Here is a 19,338-nt window from a genome sequence, read left to right on the forward strand (position 1 = left end):
GCCCAGCCGGCGGTGCTGCTGGCCGCCCACGACCAGGCCGACGCGCCCGCGCTGCACCAGACGCTCATCCCCGCGGCCCCAGGCAGCCCCCCGGAAGGCTCCGGCAGCCAGACCTTTATCACCAGTTCGGGTATCACGTGCACGGACTTCGAAGGCCTCAACGCCTTGATTCAGGAGGGGACGGCCGAAGTGACCGTGGTCAGCGACGGAGGGCAGAGCATCGCCGTGGCCACCACGGCGCCGCCTATATTCTCCTCCTCCTCGCAGCAAGAATTACCCAAGCAGACTTACTCCATCATCCAAGGGGGGACCCACCCGGCCTTGCTGTGTCCGGCGGATTCCATTCCAGATTAGCACTGAAAAACCCAAAGAAAGGGGAAACAGGAAGTCATAAATAGAATTGTGAGAGGTTGGCTCTTAATGTTTTTAAGGACTGTTGTGAAACCCCGCCCCTCGTAATAAATCGTAATTTTATACTGCTTATATAATTTTTTAATGCTGTAATAACTGAGATCACCTCTGACATCGCCGTGTTCTGATAACTGTTGTAGGATTTTCCTTAAATGTTCCCAGGGTGTTTCCAAGTAGGGGTTGGAATTAAATGCGTTGAGTAGTGAATACATTTGTTTTGTCCAGTTTGATTTCCCAGTTCTGAGAAGGGTTTTTTTTTTCCAGTCTCATTCAATGTGTGTAGGAGACGGGACTTCCCAACCTCTCTTGAGTTACCATTCTGAAATACTCCCTGGAGTTTGGGCTATTAGTGTTTTAGTACATGGATACCAATCTATTGGCGAGAGGACCATTTTCTACATAATGTTAACATGGATCCTGGACCCCACCCCCACCAAAAAAAAAATGTTTAGTGCTAATGAGAATAAAAGGAGTGGTTTCCTAATAAATTGATATGTGAGTAAAATATACTGAATGTTAATGATTCCTGAGAGTCACAGTGTGAGTGGGGCACGATGGGGTGTAAATTATCCTATAACTAAAGACAGTTTGAGGAAGCGAAGGTTTTCAGTCCTCTGATAAATATTATATAAACATCTTGCTGACTTCACCAGGCAACTTAAGTAGGCATGGTGCCCAAAGTGACCCAAAGATAGCATTTCCATTTTGAAACGTGAGACTGAGGAACCTGACGTTTCTGCTTAGATGCAGATGTGATGTGAGTTCCTACTTACGTTTAGGATAGTTTTCTTGGGTGCATTGTTTTAAATATCAATATACGTGCAGTCCCCGGGACCAGAGGAGGGGGGCTGGGAAAGCACTTCCGGTTTTTGAAAGCGCAGGCTCTACGAGGAGAGGGAAATTCAAATGTTATTGTCTTGGATTGAAATGCTGTTTGATCAGTAGGTGGCGCCAGAGAGCAAGCTAGAATCACGCCCGCTTAGCCCCCAAAGCCGTGAACTTGAGGGTGGCTACCTCTGATTTCCAGCCTCTAGCATGATCTTCAACTCATGGTGGGCCCTGAGTACATACTGAAGGAATGAAACATGCACTCACAGAGTGTCACCAAGGATTGGTGAGGAGAGGAGGTTTCTCTTGTGAGAGAAACATTTCCAATGTTACAAAAACACATTTTTTAACCTTATTTAAAGATTTATTTATTTATTGAAAGATTTCTTTGTTTTTAGAAAGAGAGTGAAAGCGGGGAAGGGGCAGAGAGGAGGACAGAAGATCGGAAGCGGGCTCTGCGCTGTAGCAACTTGCTCAATGCAGGGCTCGAACTCATGAACCATGAGCTCATGACCCGAGCCCAAATGGGACGCTCAACGAACTGAGCCACCCAGGTTCCTAACTTTTTTTTTAATGTTTGTTTATTTATTTGTTTTGAGAGAGAGAGAGAGAGCGCGCGCCCAGGGGAGGGGCAGAGAGGGAGACAGAGAATCCTAAGCAAGCTCTACACTCCCAGTGCAGTGCCCGATGTGGGCTCAGACTCATGAACCACGAGACCGTGGCCTGAGCCAAAATCAAGAGTCGGATGCTCAACCGACTGAGCCAGCCAGGTGTCCCCAAAACACTTATATGTTTACCAGAGTCCTCACCACTTTGACCTTTCTGGCGCACAAACATTAAAATTCTCCAGCAGATCAGCTCATTTTTAAAGATGTTACCCTCCTTCCCTTTATCTCTGCCAAGAACAAACTAAGGAAATACACAAAGGTGATGCCAAAGCCTTCAGCATTTGCCTGTTGGAAATAGGAAAGTCAGCTTCCTTTAGGAAATAGTTATAGAGTTCGAGCTGTCTCCTTTCTGTCTTTGATCCCTAATATTTGAACACAATTCTGAAGGTTCTGGGGTGGTGGGGTTGCCACAGTTTATTTTCCTATTAGCAGTGGATATAGTGAGTCATTAACCATGGTTTGGGAAGAAATGGAAAAAGCTTCTAGCATACTATGTTAATATTTTAATAATTTCACTGCATTAGGATTCTTGCTTACAGCTCTTTAGGATACTATTTAGCTAAGGGCACCTGGGTGGCTCAGTTGGTTGAACATCTGACTTTGGCTTAGGTCGTGATCTCATGGTCCATGGGTTCGAGCCCAGCATCAGGCTCTGTACTGACAGTGAGGAGCCTGCTTGGGTTCCTCTCTCTCTGCCCTCCCCGCACTCATGCTTCCTCTCTCAAAATAAATAAACTTTAAAAACCACTATTTAGCTGTTCATTTTTATCTGGGAAACTTCTAGTGCTGTGAACTTCTTTTCTACATCTCTCTTTTTTCCCCAAAGTGCGCCCTCCCTTTTATTTTTCAACTTTTAAAGGATTTTTTTCCCCTGATTAGAAATGTAATGTTCATTCAAGGTAGAAAAGATGCGAAACACATATTATTTTTCTTTAATTAAAGTAACTAGGGGCGTCTGGGTGGCTCAGTCGGTTAAACGCCTGACTCTTGATTTCGGCTTAGGTCAAGGTCTCCTAGTTTGTGGGATCAAGCTTAGGATTCCCTTCCTGTCTCTGCTCTTCCCCTGAATGTTCACTTGCATCCTCTCTCTCTCAAAATAAATAAACATTTTTTTAAATTAAAGTTACTAGTACTCTTACCACCCAGACATACAAATTGTGACCATTCTGATGGATTTTCCTTTTTGATGGACTTCCTTTGTCTCTACACGTATATATGTCTTCCGCTCCAGCTGTAGAGTCGGGTTTGGATGGAAACATACTACTTTCTGTTTATATGTTATATTTCCTTTTATATCTTGGCCTCTTGGCTAGCTGCTGCCCTCTGCATACACATATACATCCATATGTATACACATACATGCATATTTGGATTTTTCTTTTTTTTAAACAAACCACAACAGCAAAACTTGTCCCTTGCAACAACCTATGTACAAAATTGTACCAAAACCAAGCCAGCCATCTCCGGGCCCCTTTTTATTCTCATCCTACCCAAGGTTAGTAATGTTACGTTTTCTCCGTGTTCATACTAACATACCTAGCCTCAAAAAATAACATAGAAAAGGGTTTTTTCCTAATTTTCTAGTAATGGTGTCACACTGTGTATATTTCCTGGCAAGTTGCTCTTACTGCTCCGTGTACTTAGTACTGCGGGTGAATACAGCTATCTCTAACTTTTTGTTTAAGCGAGAGGCAGTAGAATGAACTTACCACGCATGCTTCAACCATCTCCCGACTCGTGGAGGTGCAGGCTGCTCGGTGTTCGTTTGCCGTTACAAGCCGTCACAGTAAACGTCCTACATGATCGCTCACGTTCAGCTGTGCTATGGAGTTTCCGTGAGCGTCTGTAGTTTGTACTTGGTAGATTCAGAAGGCTGTCTCGAAGCCGTAGTCTCATGGGTGGCGTGCGCCCCAACCCTCACCAATCCTGGGTGTTAGCAGTCTTTCCAAGTTCTGTCAAGCTGATGAGGGGAATGAGCCATCTGATCTCTGTGCGTTTCGCCAGCTGGCGTTTCTTTTCTTTTTTTTTTTAATTTTTTTAATGTTTTATTTATTTCTGAGAGAGAGAGAGAGAGAGACAGCGTGAGCAGGGGAGGGTCAGAGAGAGAGGGAGATACAGAATCCGAAGCAGCTCCAGGCTCTGAGGTGTCAGCACAAAGCCCGACGCGGGGCTCGAACCCACGAACCATGAGATCATGACCTGAGCCAAAGTCCGACGCTTAACCGACTGAGCCACCCAGGCGCCCCACCAGCTGGTGTTTCAATCTGCATTTCCGTGACGTCTCTATATAGACTTGTTGATGATTTGCCTTTCTCTTGTCTGTGAACTTGAAACGCACTCTCCCTCACTTTCCTCCTTGGGTCGTTGGGCCCTGGGGACATGGACCCCAGGTCTGTCACACGTTGCTGAGTTCTCTTCCCTCCTGTCTTTGTCATGGGACTGTTCTTGTCCATCACCATACAAAATGAACTATCTTTTTCTAGAGGCAGAATCTTGTCTTGTTTCACTTAAAGCTCCTGAGTCCTCTCTTCTCCTGAGATGAAAAAAAGATTTTTTTCCTTTAATATTTTTGTTGTGTGTTTTTAGTTAACTTACTGCAGCAGCAATTCCTAGCTATGCACATGGGACATGGGGATTTGGGTGATCACATGTGCCGGGACCATTTGTTAAATAAAATATTATTCTCGTCGGAACTGAAATCCTAATTTCACCTATAGACGGAGTTCTCGAATACCCTTGGATCTATTTCTGGAATCTCTGATTTGCCTCGCTGATCTTTAATGTCCTCTCCGATTTACAGCCACACGTATTTTATTTTATTAGCTCTAAGATAAGCCTTACTATCCTTGAGAATCACAAAGCTTCTGTCTAGCTATTCTTTTCCAAAATTTTTTTTAGCAATTCTTAGATGTTCTTTCTTCCAAGTGAACTGTTGATTTATGCAGTACTTCTCAGCTCCCCTCCCCAGAAAAAGAACCTTTTGAGAATTTCTATTAGAAATGTGTCAATGTGATACTGCCCTTATAAACAGTATGACTTTTTAGAACATGTTAACTCTTACACCCAAAAACCTTTGTTCAAATCCTGTGGTGATCATTATTCAATAAAATTACATTGTTTTCTTCATAGACAATGTATTCTTATGAGGCCTGCATTTCCTTATTATTGTATACTTTTATTATAATTACAAATAGGATTTTTCCATGTCAAAATAATTATTTGTTGTAAGCATATAAAGAATGGCTATATTTGACATATTTGCCTATATTGAGCTCCCTTAGCAAAAATTCTTATTAATTGTGGCGTCTGGTTGTCTCAGTAGGTAGGACATGTGACTCTTGATCTCAGGGTGATAAATTCAAGTCCCATGTTGGGTGGAGAGATTACGTAAAATCTTTTGGGGCACCTGGGTGGCTCAGCCAGTTAAGCATCCACTTCTGGCTCAAGTCATGATCTCACGAACTGTGAGTTCGAGCCCCACATCCGGGTCTCTGCTGTCAGCACGGGGCCCGCCTCTGTTCCCCTCTCTCCCTGCCTCAACCCACCTCCGCTCCTGCTGTCTCTCTCTCAAAAGTAAACATTAAATAATAATAATAATAAGTAAAAATAAAATGTTTTAAAAACCTTATTAATTGACCGTCAGTATTTATTAGAAACTCTTGGTCTCCCGTAAATATAATTTACAAGGGTTTTAATACAGTCATCTCATTTCTAGTTTGTCTTATCTTGTACCATTTATGCTACTTTGTTTTCTGGTTCAATTGCAATTAGCCTGAGCCTCCGAGCGGAGTGGTTATGGCTGGAATCTTTTTGTGTCTCCAATTTTAGTGTGAATAACTTCAGAATTTCCCCACTTAATATGATACACTCTCTTCCTTTGAGCGGTAGTTTTTCTAGCACTGTGGTCACTTTCTTCTGCACTTTTCACTTAGAGTTTTTATCAGGTTAGTTTGCTGAATTTTATCAAATACCTTTTGAGTGTCTTGCCCTAACTCTTTGGGGTTTGCACTTAAGTATGCGGATGTAGCGAATTCATGTAGCCTGGTCCCGACCCACCTTGCATTCCTGGAATAAGCCACCTCAGTCACCTTGGCTGATTCTTCTAACACACTGCGAGGTTGCGTTTACTGTATTTCACTTGAAAGTTTCACAACTCTATCCATAAGTGCCATTGATCTCTGGGTTCCTTTTTTGTGCTCTGATTTTTGCTTGTTCGTTGTGGGTGATGCTACTCTGAAGATACATGGGAGCTCTTTCCTTCTTTTTCAAGGAACTTGGTCTTTTTCAAGGACTTGGCCATAATTTTGCTGTCTCAGGAATGATCCGTTTCTTATGAAGGCTGCAGCCCTTTTTCCTTACACATCCTTACTTAACAAAACTTCTCAACTTTTTCTACAGTTACCAGTCTGCAGGTTTTATAGCCGATGTGGCTCAATTTTGGCCATTTATATTTTGCAAAAGAAAAATCATTCACTTTGCTCTAGAGTTCAGGTTGCCAGTTCTATAACTCCATTCAAAATCCTCTTAAAATTATTTTTAAATCTTTGGCATTTTGGGGAGATCAGTCAGCTTTCTTTTTTTATTAATTTTTTAATGTTTATTTATTTTTGTGTGAGAGAGACAGAGTGAAACTGGGGGAGGGGCAGAGAGAGAGAGGGAGACACAGAATCTGAAGCGGGTTCCAGGCTCTGAGCTGTCAGCACAGAGCCCGACGTGGGGTTTGAACCCACAAACTGCGAGATCATGACCTGAGCCGAAGTCGGACGCTTAACCAGCTGAGCCACTAACCAGGTGCCCCTATCTGCTTTCTTATTGCAACTGGTTTCTAGGGGGGCGTTTCTGGTTTTGTTTTGATTTTTTTTTTTTTTTAATTTTCAGTCTTCTCCTTAGTTTGCCAAAGAGATTATCTATTGTCCATTTGTATTAAAGTAAAAGCGAAATATTAGAGTAAAAGCTTTTGCTTCTATTTACTTTCCTTACCCTCCTCCGTTTTATTTTCTCTTTTCTCTTTATTCATTCTTTTTCCCACTTTTCTTTCAGCTAATTTTGTTACTCTAATTTCCTGTAAGTTCACTTATCTTCAGCCTTTCATAATGAAAGCACTGAGAGCTACGTATTTTCCATTGTGACTTCACCTCTGTGAAAAGATAATTTTGTAAAAAGTCCCCATTGTGGACTGTCACACAAATACAAAATATTAATGAATGAAAAGTAATGAATATACTAATGAGGGAATTGGTTTCCACAGGCTGCAACAGGTTCAAAGGTGAATTCAGTGCATGTATACTTACACACCCAGTCAGAAATGCTACAATGAATTCACAGCCAAGGGCACCACTGCTCACTGTCTCCAGGGCAACAGCCACTGCCTTCCACCACACAAAGTGCGGGTGCATTCCTGCGGACGAGTGATTTGCATTGTCATACGTTTCTGTGACTCACGACGTTGTCAGATATCTCAGAAGCAATGAAAGGCACTGACCTGTTGAGAATTAGATAACCCAGAGCTGAGAACGTACAGGACACGCAGCAATCTTTTTGGCCTATTTCGGGGTCTTCCAAAAATGTCCATGATGTCCATCCCTGTCCCTATAGATGTGTTTTGAAGTTTATTTACTTACCTTTGAGAGAGACAGAGAGAGTAGGAGGTGGGGAGAAGCAGGGAAGGAAGGAGAATCTCACGCTGTCAGCACAGAGCCTGATGTGGGGCTCAAACTCACAAACTGTGGGATCATGACCAGAGCCAAAACCAAGAGTCGGACGCTTAACCGACTGAGCCACCCAGGCACCCCCCCCTATAGATTTTTATATGAAGTATCCTTCTTTCATAAATTTCCAGATGCCTTCTGATTTCAGTCTTAGGGTGGGTTGCTTGGTTTGGTGGGTTGTTGAAACAGAATCCAAGGGTTGTACAAAGGTATGTTTCTTATTTTTTGAGTTTTTACAACTTGTGAAACTGTATTTTGGTTTACACTTTCTGATGTTCAGATGAGCATGTGATCTGTGAAACACATGCTTTTTGTAATTTATTAGTTTTCTTTAAGGCCATGCACGTGACCAGGTTTTGCTATGGCTGGTGGGGATCTATGAAATAAGCATGGCGACCAAACTATTCAGTTCCTCTAATCCTCTCTCAGTTTTTATCTACTTGATAAATCTTGAAAGAAGTATTTTTATATATTTTTTTAATCTTTATTTATTTTTGAGGGAGAGAGGGGCAGCGAGAGAGAGGGAGACACAATCTGAGGCAGGCTCCAGGCTCTGAGCTGTCAGCACAGAGCCCAACGTGGGGCTCGAACTCACAGAGAGGGAGATCTTGACCTGAGCTGAAGTCGGATGCTGAACCGACTGAGCCCCCCCAGATGCCCCTTAACCAAGCCTTTCTTATAACCACTAGGGTGTTTTGTTTTATTGTACTTTGCCCTTTGTCATTTGCAGAGTACGAGTTTGTGGCTGTTATATGTTCTTTGTCAATTTTACCTTTTCCCCTTTATTCTGTACCTGTTCTTTCCATTCAGTAGCTTTGACCTTAAATTATAATATTGTATATTACAAGATCATAATAATATTCTAAGTCCTCTTTTATATTTATTTACATGTGCCTGGCTTACTTTTGCCTACTATTTAATATCTTTTTTTTTTTATCACCTTCCTTCTCTTTAGTAGGAGAATTATCATTCCTTCATTCATTTCTGTTTTATTGAATATTTTCTGTTCATTAAGCTTTGTGGTTTTTCTCCCTTTTCCTCTCTAGCTTTCCTCTTAAAAGCTCTTGCATATGTCTCTGTTCTGCTAACAGTTACTTTCCAAGCTTTACCAATCATTTTTAAGCTTTCGTTTGTTTCTCAGGGCGCCTGGGTGGCTCAGTGGGTTAAGCGTCTGACTCTTAATTTCAGCTCAGATCATGGTTTTATGGTTCATGAGTTCGTGCTGACAGCATGGAGTCTGCTTGGGATTCTCTCTGTCTCTCTGTCTGCCTCTCTCTCTCTCCCCTCCCATCCCCCCTTATTAAGTATATAAATAGTTAATTAAAAAATAAATAAATTTGCATTTCTCTCTTGCTGTCTCAAATATAAATATTAACCGTGCCCCAACCTCCCACTAAAAGCCTCCTCCCCCATGACAAGAGGCTTTGGACCTCATCTATTCCAACAACCCCCCCTCCCCAAATCCTGAGTTTTGCCGAGACAGTTCAGGAGTGTATTTCCAAGCTTTTAAGTTTCGTCCTGTGCTTTGTCTCAATTCCTGTGTTACTGTCACCTGCTTTGATTTGACCAAAGATGACAATGGTCATTGTTTCTCCCATTACTCTTCGTCTTCCCCTACTTCACATCTTTACTCTGATTTTTATTCAGTTAGGGTGGTTTCTTGAGTATGTTCCTCAGAACGGGCACCTCAGTGGGCATTCCTTTGGTCAGATGAAAGATAGCTTTGGGCATAGGATTCTTTTCTCTTCGGTGATCTTTAAAGTCTGTTCTAGTGGAGATAAAAGGTTTCCTACCAATCTCATCCAGTTCTTAAAGGCTCTAGATCCAGTGACCAGCCACGCTGAGACAAAATGTCAGTGTTGCTAGGGAAAAAAGTGGAAGGTCACCTCACTCACCTCACCCAATCAGACGGAGAGAACCAGTCTCTGAAGCTTCCAGAAGAGGGGGCCTGAGGGGCTTGGACGTGGCAAACATAATCTAGAAAAAGTCTTGTTGCACATCTCCTCTTACTTCTCAGCAACAAAATTATAGTTCTATCATTTGAAATTTATAATTTTTATTCCCTATGACCGTAAGCTCCTAGCTTTTTTTCCTAACTAAAGTATAATTGACACAGAACATTATATTAGTTTCGAGTGTATAACATAGTGATTTGTTACATATGTTACAAAATGATCACCAGCATAAGTTTAGTTACTGTCTGTCACTATACAAAGTTTTTACAGTGTTACTGACTATATTCCCTATGCTGTACGTTACATCTTATGTCTTATTTATTTTCTAACTGGCAGGATGTTACCTCTTAATCCATTTCCCCTCATTTGTCCATCTCCCCACCCATCTCCCATCCAGCAGCCATCAGTTTGTTCTCCGTATTGATGAGTCTATTTTGCTTGTTCATTTGTTTTGTTTTTTAGATTTCACATGTAAGTGAGATCATACGGTATTTGTCTTTCTCTCTCTCTGACTCATTTCACTTAGCATAATGCCCTCTAGGTCCATCCATTTTGCTGCAAAGGGCAAGAATTCATTTTTTTGTGGCTGAGTAATATTCAGATATATATATATTTATGCATTCATCTATTGATGGACACTTGGGCTGCTTCCATGACTCGGCTGTTGTGAATAATGCTTCGGTGAGAACGTGAGGATGCAGATGTCTTTTTGAACTAGTGTTTTTTATTTTTCATTTTCTTCGGATAAATACCCACAAGTGGAACTGCCAGATCATACGGTAGCTCTATTTTCAGGTTTGTTTGTTTGTTTGTTTGTTTGTTTTTAAGGAAATTCTGCAATGTTTTCCATGGTGGCTGTACCCATTTAGATAGAGCTCCAAGCTTTAAACATTTTTTCTACATCAAATCATCACTAGAAATAATTTTGCCAGGGCACCTGTCAGGCTCAGTCAGAGGAGCATGAGACCCTTGATCTCAGGGTCATGAGTTCGAGTCCCACGTTGGGTGTAGAGATTACTTAAATAAAGAAATAAACTTTCAAAAAAAAAAAGAAACAAATTTTCTATTGGGTTGTTGTAAATTATATAAATATACTATGCATTTTGATTAAAAAAATTATTAAATAGAAGCAAAATTTTGCTGATGAGATAGATGGGCCTCCTTTTTTTTATTTTTTAAATGTTTTATTTATTTTTGAGAGAGAGAGAGAGAAAGACAGAGTACAAGTGGGGGAGGGGCAGAGAGAGAGGGAGACACAGAATCCAAAGGCGGCTTCAGGCTCTGAGCTGACAGTACAGAGCCCGGCGCAGGGCTTGAACTCACGAACCATGAGATCGCGACCTGAGCCGAAGTCAGACACTTAACCGACTGAGCCACACAGATACCCCAGATAGGCCTACTTTTTAATCAGCTTATATATCCTTGATGAATATTACCTTTCTCCAAACCAAAAAAAAAATTTTTTTTACCAACTGCTAGAACAAGATGCAGGTGATTTTTGGTTATTCTCCTTTTAACTGGTGTAAACCCTGAGAAGTCTCTTTCCTATATATAAGGATATGGAAACAAATTGTATTGTTATAGTGATGCTTCTCAATTATTTTAATTCCTTCTGAATTATATGCTAGAAAGTCACATAAGGATTGACCGTAACTAACTGGGTCCATTTTGGTAAAAGCAAAGAACTGGAAACCAGCTGGGATTTCTCTCCCTGGCATGGAGAACCTTTTCTACCCTGACACTGAAAATGCCAACATTTTGTCCTTTTTTCATTTTGGCGTCCCAGAGATTTTACAGCCTTGTGCATTGATTCAATATTCAGTATTCAAGGTGAGCCACCTTCTGGGTGTGTCCTCACATGATCAAGTTTAGGAAAAAGTACTCAGAGAAACTGAGGATCTGAGAATTGACTTCCTTCATTGTGCCCAAAAGCCTCCTGAAAAATCTTTGTTTATTCCCGAAACAAGGGAACCTTAACTGAAGTCTCTCTCCTTAGAGCAGTGATTCAGCTCTAACTTTCAGTGAAAAGAGCCAGATGGCAAATGCTTTCCGCTCTGTGGATGACATGGTCTTTGTTACAAATACTCAACTCCACCACATAGCTCGGAAGCCATAGACAATATGTAAAGGAGTAGGTGTGGCTGTGTTCCAATAAAACTTTATTTGTGGGCCTCGAAATCTGAATCTCGTTGACATTTTCACAGGTCCGGAAATATTCTTTTTCTTTTGCATTTTTTTTCAACCATTCAAAAACCTGTGAAAGCCATTCTTAGCTTGCAGATCCCGCAAAAACAAGTGCCGGCCATAGTTTGCCAACCCTTGACCTAGACCCTGCACATAGTAGGTGCGGAATTAATATTTATTAAAGAAGCGGCAGTAATGATTTTCAGTGATAAAAGCCGATGTTTATTGGCTCCATGGTGTGCCAACACAGTGCTGAATGCTGTATCAATAATCTCATTTAATGCTCCCCGCAGCCCATGAGGGAGGTACTATTATCACTCACATTGTGCTGAGAAGAATGTGTTTCTCACCTTGCCTGGTGTAAGAATCAGCTGAAAAATGTGTTTAAGATGCCCACAGACACAGCCCAGCGCCGGAAACTAATACAGTGCATCCGGACGGGCCCTGATCATCTGTGCTTTAAATCTAACACCTCTAGGGGGCGCCTGCGTGGCTCAGTTGGTTAAGTGACTTGATTTCGGCTCAGGTCATGATCTATCCCCTGGTTTGTGGGTTCAAGCCCCACATCAGGCTCTGCACTGACAGCTTGGGATTCTCTCTCTCCTCCTCTCTCTGCCTCTCCCCGGCTCGTGCTTGGACTCTTTCTCTCTCAAAATAAATAAATAAACTTTCTTTTTTTTTTTTTAATCTAACCCCTCTGGGGATTCTTCGGATCCAAGCAGTTGCAAAACATTAAGGTATAAAAAAGAAGAAAAGAAAAGAAAAAGAAAAACATTAAGGTATAGAACCAGAGGCTCAGAGAAGGTAAGAGACCTTCCCAAGGTCACACAGCTGTCAGCCCTAAGAGATTTAAACCTAGAGCCAACATTCAAATTACCTGCCCGCGTTCTAAGCTGCATGTTTTCACTGGTCAGGACCTTCAGCGAACTTGCTACATCAGGGCTTGTTTGCAGGAATCCACGGGCAGAGGGATCTTTGTGGGATACTGAGTGAGACCCGGCAGGCTTTCCTGGCACGCCTGCCGAGCCCACCCCCAGATGTGAGTGACAGATCTAATTGTGCTGCACCTTAGTCTCCAGTATGATTTGGGCGCTCAGAGCCAGCCTCTTTGCGGTGAGCCTGCGCACAGCCAAATACTTCAGTGTTGTGCTTGCCATGGCTCTGGCCGGCTGAGCAGAGCTGGTGCATACAGACCTGCGAGCACTCACCGTGACACGGGTTCATCGGGGAGACCAAGAACCCAAGGGCTGGGTTCCGGAGCACAGTCACTGAGTGCACCCTAGCTGCTTAGGCTTTTTCTTTTTCGTAACTCATCCTTTTCTGTTTGGGCTTCAGAAGAATCCTCCTTGGAGAAATAAAAACGAAATGCTTGCAACTGAAATTTTTCTTCGATTCATTAGCCAGCTTTGGATCTTTGGGAACGGATTCAGTAGAATAAACACTCCAGTGGCTCTCTCCTCCCCCACTCCGGGTTCCTTCTGGGCTGTGCTGCTGTCCGTTCAGGAGTCAGAAATTACCTAAGGTTGGGGGCGCCTGGGTGGCTTAGTCGGTTAAGCGTCCGACTTTCGCTTAGGTCATGATCTCGCGGTTCATGGGTTCGAGCCCTGCGTCAGGCTCTGTGCTGACTGCCAGCTCAGAGCCTGGAGCCCATTTCAGAGTCTGTGTCTCCCTCTCTCTCTGACCCTCCCCTGCTCACGCTGTCTCTCTCTCTCTCTCTCTCTCCTAGAAATAAATAAAAAATATTTAAAAAAAAAAAGAAATTACCTAAGGTTGGGGCACCTGGGTGGCTCAGTTGGCTAAGCGTCCGACTCTTGCTCTTGGCTCAGGTCATGATCTCACAGCTCGTGAGTTTGAGCCCCATGGCAGGCTCTGCACTGACAGCATGGACCCTATTCGGGATTCTCTTCTCTCCCTTTCTCTCTGCCCCTCCCCTGCTTACACNTCGCTTAGGTCATGATCTCGCGGTTCATGGGTTCGAGCCCTGCGTCAGGCTCTGTGCTGACTGCCAGCTCAGAGCCTGGAGCCCATTTCAGAGTCTGTGTCTCCCTCTCTCTCTGACCCTCCCCTGCTCACGCTGTCTCTCTCTCTCTCTCTCTCTCCTAGAAATAAATAAAAAATATTTAAAAAAAAAAAGAAATTACCTAAGGTTGGGGCACCTGGGTGGCTCAGTTGGCTAAGCGTCCGACTCTTGCTCTTGGCTCAGGTCATGATCTCACAGCTCGTGAGTTTGAGCCCCATGGCAGGCTCTGCACTGACAGCATGGACCCTATTCGGGATTCTCTTCTCTCCCTTTCTCTCTGCCCCTCCCCTGCTTACACTCTAAATATCTCTCTCAAAATAAAGAAAACATTAAAAAATATAAGTTATCTGCGGTGGTCTGAGGAACCAGATTCAGCACCGGAGGGCTTTTCCACTAGAGACTTCCTGCTCTTACCCCATGAACAGCAAGTTCAAGAAGCACAGGCTGCAAAGGATGAACTCTCGTTTAAACCGATCCTTCACTCTTTAAAATGCTCCTTCACTCCTTATTTCTGTGCTTCCAGTAAGATGGGGAGACAGAGCAAGACAGAGGTCACGTGACTTGCCCGCAATCACTCTGCTGGTGACAGGCTTGATGGCACTTGAGCCCAGCCAGCTTCATACATCATTACTTCCTTCCCCAGTCCTGAGTACCTGGCTAGTGTCTAACGCCCAGAGCCAAGATTACCTTTTTCGCTGTTTGGTTTAGCTTTCTAATTTCGCTTGGCACCTCTGACTTCATCCTGTTGTGAGAGCAGATCAGGGCCCCCCATAGGCCCTCAAACCAGAGAACACAAGCTCCCAGAAAAGTTAGAGTTTAATATTAATTTATTAAGAAGCAGCAAGGTCATATTGCTGTTGTCCTGGGCTGTGGGTACTTTTCCCCTACATAAGCCCCCTTCCTACACACCCACCCACACACCCACACACACCCACACACACATATTTAAAATTATATTTTACAACTGTGTGGGTATAAAGATGGATGGTCCAGGCTGCATCATATTAAATATATTTTCTTTTGATTTCAAAAGAAACGGAAGCACTTTCATGGACTCTGAGCACGATGCCCACTTAGCCTAATGGAAAAGTCAGCCCGGGGCTGGGAGATTGTAACTAACATGAGAAATGCAAGAGACCAATCATTCTACTGGGAAAAGACATAGGTTGGGCAGAAAGATACTTACCTTTGTTTTGCCCTAGTTTATTTCCTTTTAACAAAAGCGTTATAAAGACAATATTCGTATACCACAGAGTTCACCCATGAAACTGTAGAACTTCACAATTTTTAGTACATTCACTCAAGTTGTGCCACCATTACCAGTGTGTAATTGCAGAACGTTTTCGATACCCCAAGAAGAAACCTGTCTCCTTAGGAATCACTCTCCATTCCTCCCTCTTCCCGGCCTCTGGCAATGACAGCTCTGCTTTCTGGCTCTACGTTCTTGCCTTTTCTGAGCATTTCACATCACTGGAATCATGACATATGGGGTCTCTTGTGCCTGATTGCTCTTCCTCAACATAATATCAGCGTTCATGTAATAGCACGTATCAGTGCTGAATAGTACTCCACGGTCTGGACAGACCACGTTTTGTTCCACTGTTCAGCAGTTGATGGACATTTAGGTTGCTTCACTGTTAGACCTCGTTTTTCAGATATTCATATATTCAGATTTTTAGAATGATTTGTGAACTTTTATCATAATACCCGCTACATATTGAGCAGTTACTCTGGGTCCATCACACTAATTCACTGAATGTCCCCAGCAACCCCCTTAAGGAGCTGTTATTACCCTCCCCATTTTAGAGCTGATGAGATTGAGCAATAGAATGGGTGAGCGGCTGACCCTGGGTCCCACAGCTGGTTGATTTGATTTGACTTGATTTGAATCACACGGTGATTCAAATAAGAATAAGACCATATTCTGAAACCAGAATCCCGTGTCGGAAATCCAGTGAAGAGCAGGGCATGTCTGTCTGTCTTCGCTTGAACACAAAGACGAAGCAGTGGATTCTAGCCCAGGGGCCAACGTGAAAATGGTACAACATGGCAGGGAGATGGCACATTTCTCTCTCGGGTGAGCAGGAAAGGCAGAGGTGCCTGGCCAGGGAGGTGCTCTGTTCTCTTACTAAACTAATGACCATTGAGCACTTCCTGTGGGTCAGGTACTTGCTAAGCATTTAAGTGCTGTCTCCTACAACCAACTCCCCCCAGATCAAGAATGGACCAGAAGAAAGCTCTGAAATTTCTTCCAGCAATGACACTGGCGTCCCTGAGGCCCCCAGGAAATACATCTCTCCACGCTCATGTCGTATTTACTTCTTGTAAACAAAGATATATTCATTTGTATTTTTAAAACATGGTTTCTTAGGTAGTCAAGATTTTTTTTAGACAGAAAAATGACAAGTAGCGTGGTACTTTTGACTATCCTTCCTTACATCCATCTCTCTTTTTTTCTTTCAAAAGTTAACTATAACATTTTAGAAGAAGTAGGACGTTTTAAACGCTGATGTGGTTTTTGAGCAGTGGTGATGGTCATTTGCCTTGGGCTGTATCTTTCTGGCATTTCCCTTGCCCTGAGAGTTACCGCATGGGACTCTGAAGGTAGAACTAGATGTTATTTAGTTCTTAGAACAAGGGAGACTATAGAGCAAATGTTCCGGATACGATCAGCTCTTATGATACTGGCGGTTCACTGGTAGAATCATTTGGCTGCATGTGTGGAACTAGTGACCGGTCAGAGGTACAGTGAGGACACCAGGTGGTGTGACTGAGCCCCTGCCTTGAAGCTGTGTATTGTCCAGGTTGCCATCGTTTCCTCTACCAAAACTGTGGGTTTTGAGGGCTGACACTGATTCTGCACTCTAAACTCCCGGAAAAAGTGCCCAGCAAATGTTCATTCAACTCATTCATTCATTCATCCATTCAAGAAGGGTTTTTTTTGAGCACCTACTATGTGCCAGGTGCAGTTCTGGAAACTCGAGGGTTATCAATGAGCAGAGTGATGTCCGCTGTGTGGAGTCCACCTTCCAGGGCAGGGAAACAGACAATACACAGTGAAGAGAATACATAAGTGTGTTATAACAGTGTCGGGAGGTGATGAGTGCTGGGGGAAGGGGGGTCTGTATGGGGAAAGGGGTTGATGTTTAAAATAGGTGGCCAGGGAAGTCCTCCCTGAGAAGCTAAGATCAGAACAAAGACTGGAATGAGGGAGGGAGCCGTGTGGTTATCAAGAGGAAGAGAATTCCAGAGGGAAAAGCCAGTGGAAAAACCCTAAAAGAAACATGACTGTGCCGTTGGATGTAAATGTGGCCGGAAAAGAGAGAGAATAAAGAAGAGCAGGTGGATGGCTTGAGGAGAGAATTTTTCTCTCTGCCTTGTGCGTGTCTGACGTAAATTATAGTCAAAATGAAAACTATACTAGCGATTGCATTCCTTCAGCAAATACCAGAGTGGCGCACACGCGCTGTTGGTTCCTTGCCCTCTGGGGGTTCATGGTCTCGCAAGGCAGATAGCACGTAAGTACCCCTAGTGGGGGACAAGGAAGCATGACGAGGAAGCCAGGGGACCCAGATTCGGACCGGCCCGGGGAGGTCCGGAAGGTCAAAACGGCAAGTAAGAGCCACAGGTGGACATCAGGAACTGAGAAATGGCAGGGGGGGAAGCCTTCTGAGGTGGGCGGGAAACCATGAAGGTCTGGAGGGAGAGAGGTCATTTGTCACTGGAGCATTTTTCCAGAAGGGAAAAGGGGAAAATGGGGAACAAAGATTAGTGCATGTTGTGGTGCCTGTGGCACCTGGGAAGGTTGGTTGTTTCAGGAGGAAAAAATGCCACATGTTTACCATGTAGATACGATCGTATAGTTCGTCCTCTAAGTGGGGGCACCTGTGCGAGTGAAGACACACTATCGATAGTAGCGCTGAGAGAGCAGGTGTGATCGGCGTCCAGCCAGCTGTCGTTACTGATGGGCAGCCTCGGCCGGAAGGGGTCCAACAATGACTAGCGCTTGGCCCCAGCGGTGCAATGCAGCGACACAACCCAAGGCAAAGATCAGAGTGTCACATCCCACAAGTCAGTTTTCCGAAAAAAAGAACAAGGCCCATGCCACAGAGCCTATCAGAGTTTGGGTCTTTGACCTAATGCGTTAGACATGAACTTATTAGTAGTATAAACGCATCTGTCAGTCTTTACCAATCTCTTTATACTTCACTGTGTAATTGTATTCCTATTTTCTTTTCTTTTTTTTTAATATTTTTATTTATTTCTAGGAGAGAGAGAGAGAGAGACAGCATGAGCAGGGGAGGGTCAGAGAGAGAGGGAGACACAGACTCTGAAACAGGCTCCAGGCTCTGAGCTGGCAGTCAGCACAGAGCTGGACGCGGGGCTCGAACCCACGAACCGCGAGATCATGACCTGAGCGAAAGTTGGACGCTTAACCGACTAAGCCACCCAGGTGCCCCTGTATTCCTATTTTCAATGTTAACAACTCTAGTAGATCAGGTTATTGTTTCCAACTCGACACTCCCTCCCTGGTAAAGAATTCTATGTACCCACCCTCACCCATTGGTATCTGGTGGGTGAAATGTGCTTCCACCCCTCCCCCCCACTGATTTGGGGCAGAGCCATGTGATTTCCTTTGCTAATGGAGTACCAGTGGACCTGATGGGAAGAGGGGACTGTACGATTGGCTTAGCCTCTTGTTCACAAGTGACCTGTCGTGAGAAGGATATGCCCTGTGTGGCCGATGGCCCAAGGAGAAACAGGTGGACAAATGGAATTGACCTCAACCCGACCTTCAGCCTAGAGCCAAAGCCAGCAGAGCCACAGTGAACTCACAGATCTAGAAAAAAGAAAATAAGTATTTGTGATGGAAAGCCACTGAGATTTTTGTTTGTTACACAGCAAAACTGACTAATACAAGAGACGATGAGTGAGAACTTCAGTGTATGATTGAATACAGAATTGCCATATCCAGTAACAGTATTTATTTGAATGAATGAAACAATGTGTTCCCTCCAATAATACTTTAAAATAACTTTCAGGGGCGCCTGGGTGGCTCAGTCAGTTAAACGTCAGATTCGGCTCAGGTTATGATCTCACAGCTCGTGGGTTTGAGCCTGATGTTGGGCTCTGTACTAACAACTTGGAGCCAGCTTCAGACCCTGTGTTTCCCTCTCTCTCTGCCCTTCCTCCACTTGCTCTCTGTCTCTGTCTCTCTCTCAAAAATAAATAAACATTAAAAATAAAATAAAACAAAATAAAATAAAATAATAAAATAAATAACTTTAGGGTCACCTGGGTGGCTCAGTAGGTTAAATGTCAGACTTCAGCTGAAGTCATGATCTTGTGGTTCATGAGTTTGAGCCCCACATTGAGCTCTGTGCTGTCAGCGTGGAGCCTGCTTTGGATCCTCTGTCTCCTTCTGTCTGCCCCTCCCCTGCTCATACTCACTCTCCCTTTCTTTCTGTCTCTCTCTCTCTCAAGAATGTTTTTTAAAAACTAAAGTAAAATCACTTTCAGCACAAGTGTGATGAAAAAGTACAATTTGTATATAAATATAGCAT

General features: G+C 43.5%; 2 protein-coding genes across 3 annotated transcripts in view; both read left to right on the plus strand.

Moving 5' to 3' along the window:
- The window catches only part of ZFP64 (ZFP64 zinc finger protein), a 1,393-nt gene extending 775 nt beyond the window's left edge, over nucleotides 1-618 (plus strand). Inside the window, exon 2 of the mRNA XM_077778319.1 lies at nucleotides 7-618. Within this exon, the coding sequence (XP_077634445.1) occupies nucleotides 7-354 (348 nt within the window). The 3' untranslated portion in view covers nucleotides 355-618. The remainder of the gene's footprint in view (nucleotides 1-6) is intronic.
- Nucleotides 1-19,338, plus strand: part of LOC144243254 (zinc finger protein 64) — a 105,462-nt gene that overhangs the window by 39,008 nt on the left and 47,116 nt on the right. The gene's annotated exons all lie outside the window — the stretch shown is intronic.

This window comes from Crocuta crocuta, unplaced genomic scaffold (genome assembly GCF_008692635.1).
Source record: "Crocuta crocuta isolate KB4526 unplaced genomic scaffold, BGI_CrCroc_1.0 scaffold27, whole genome shotgun sequence".
Classification (NCBI taxonomy): Eukaryota; Metazoa; Chordata; class Mammalia; order Carnivora; family Hyaenidae; genus Crocuta; species Crocuta crocuta.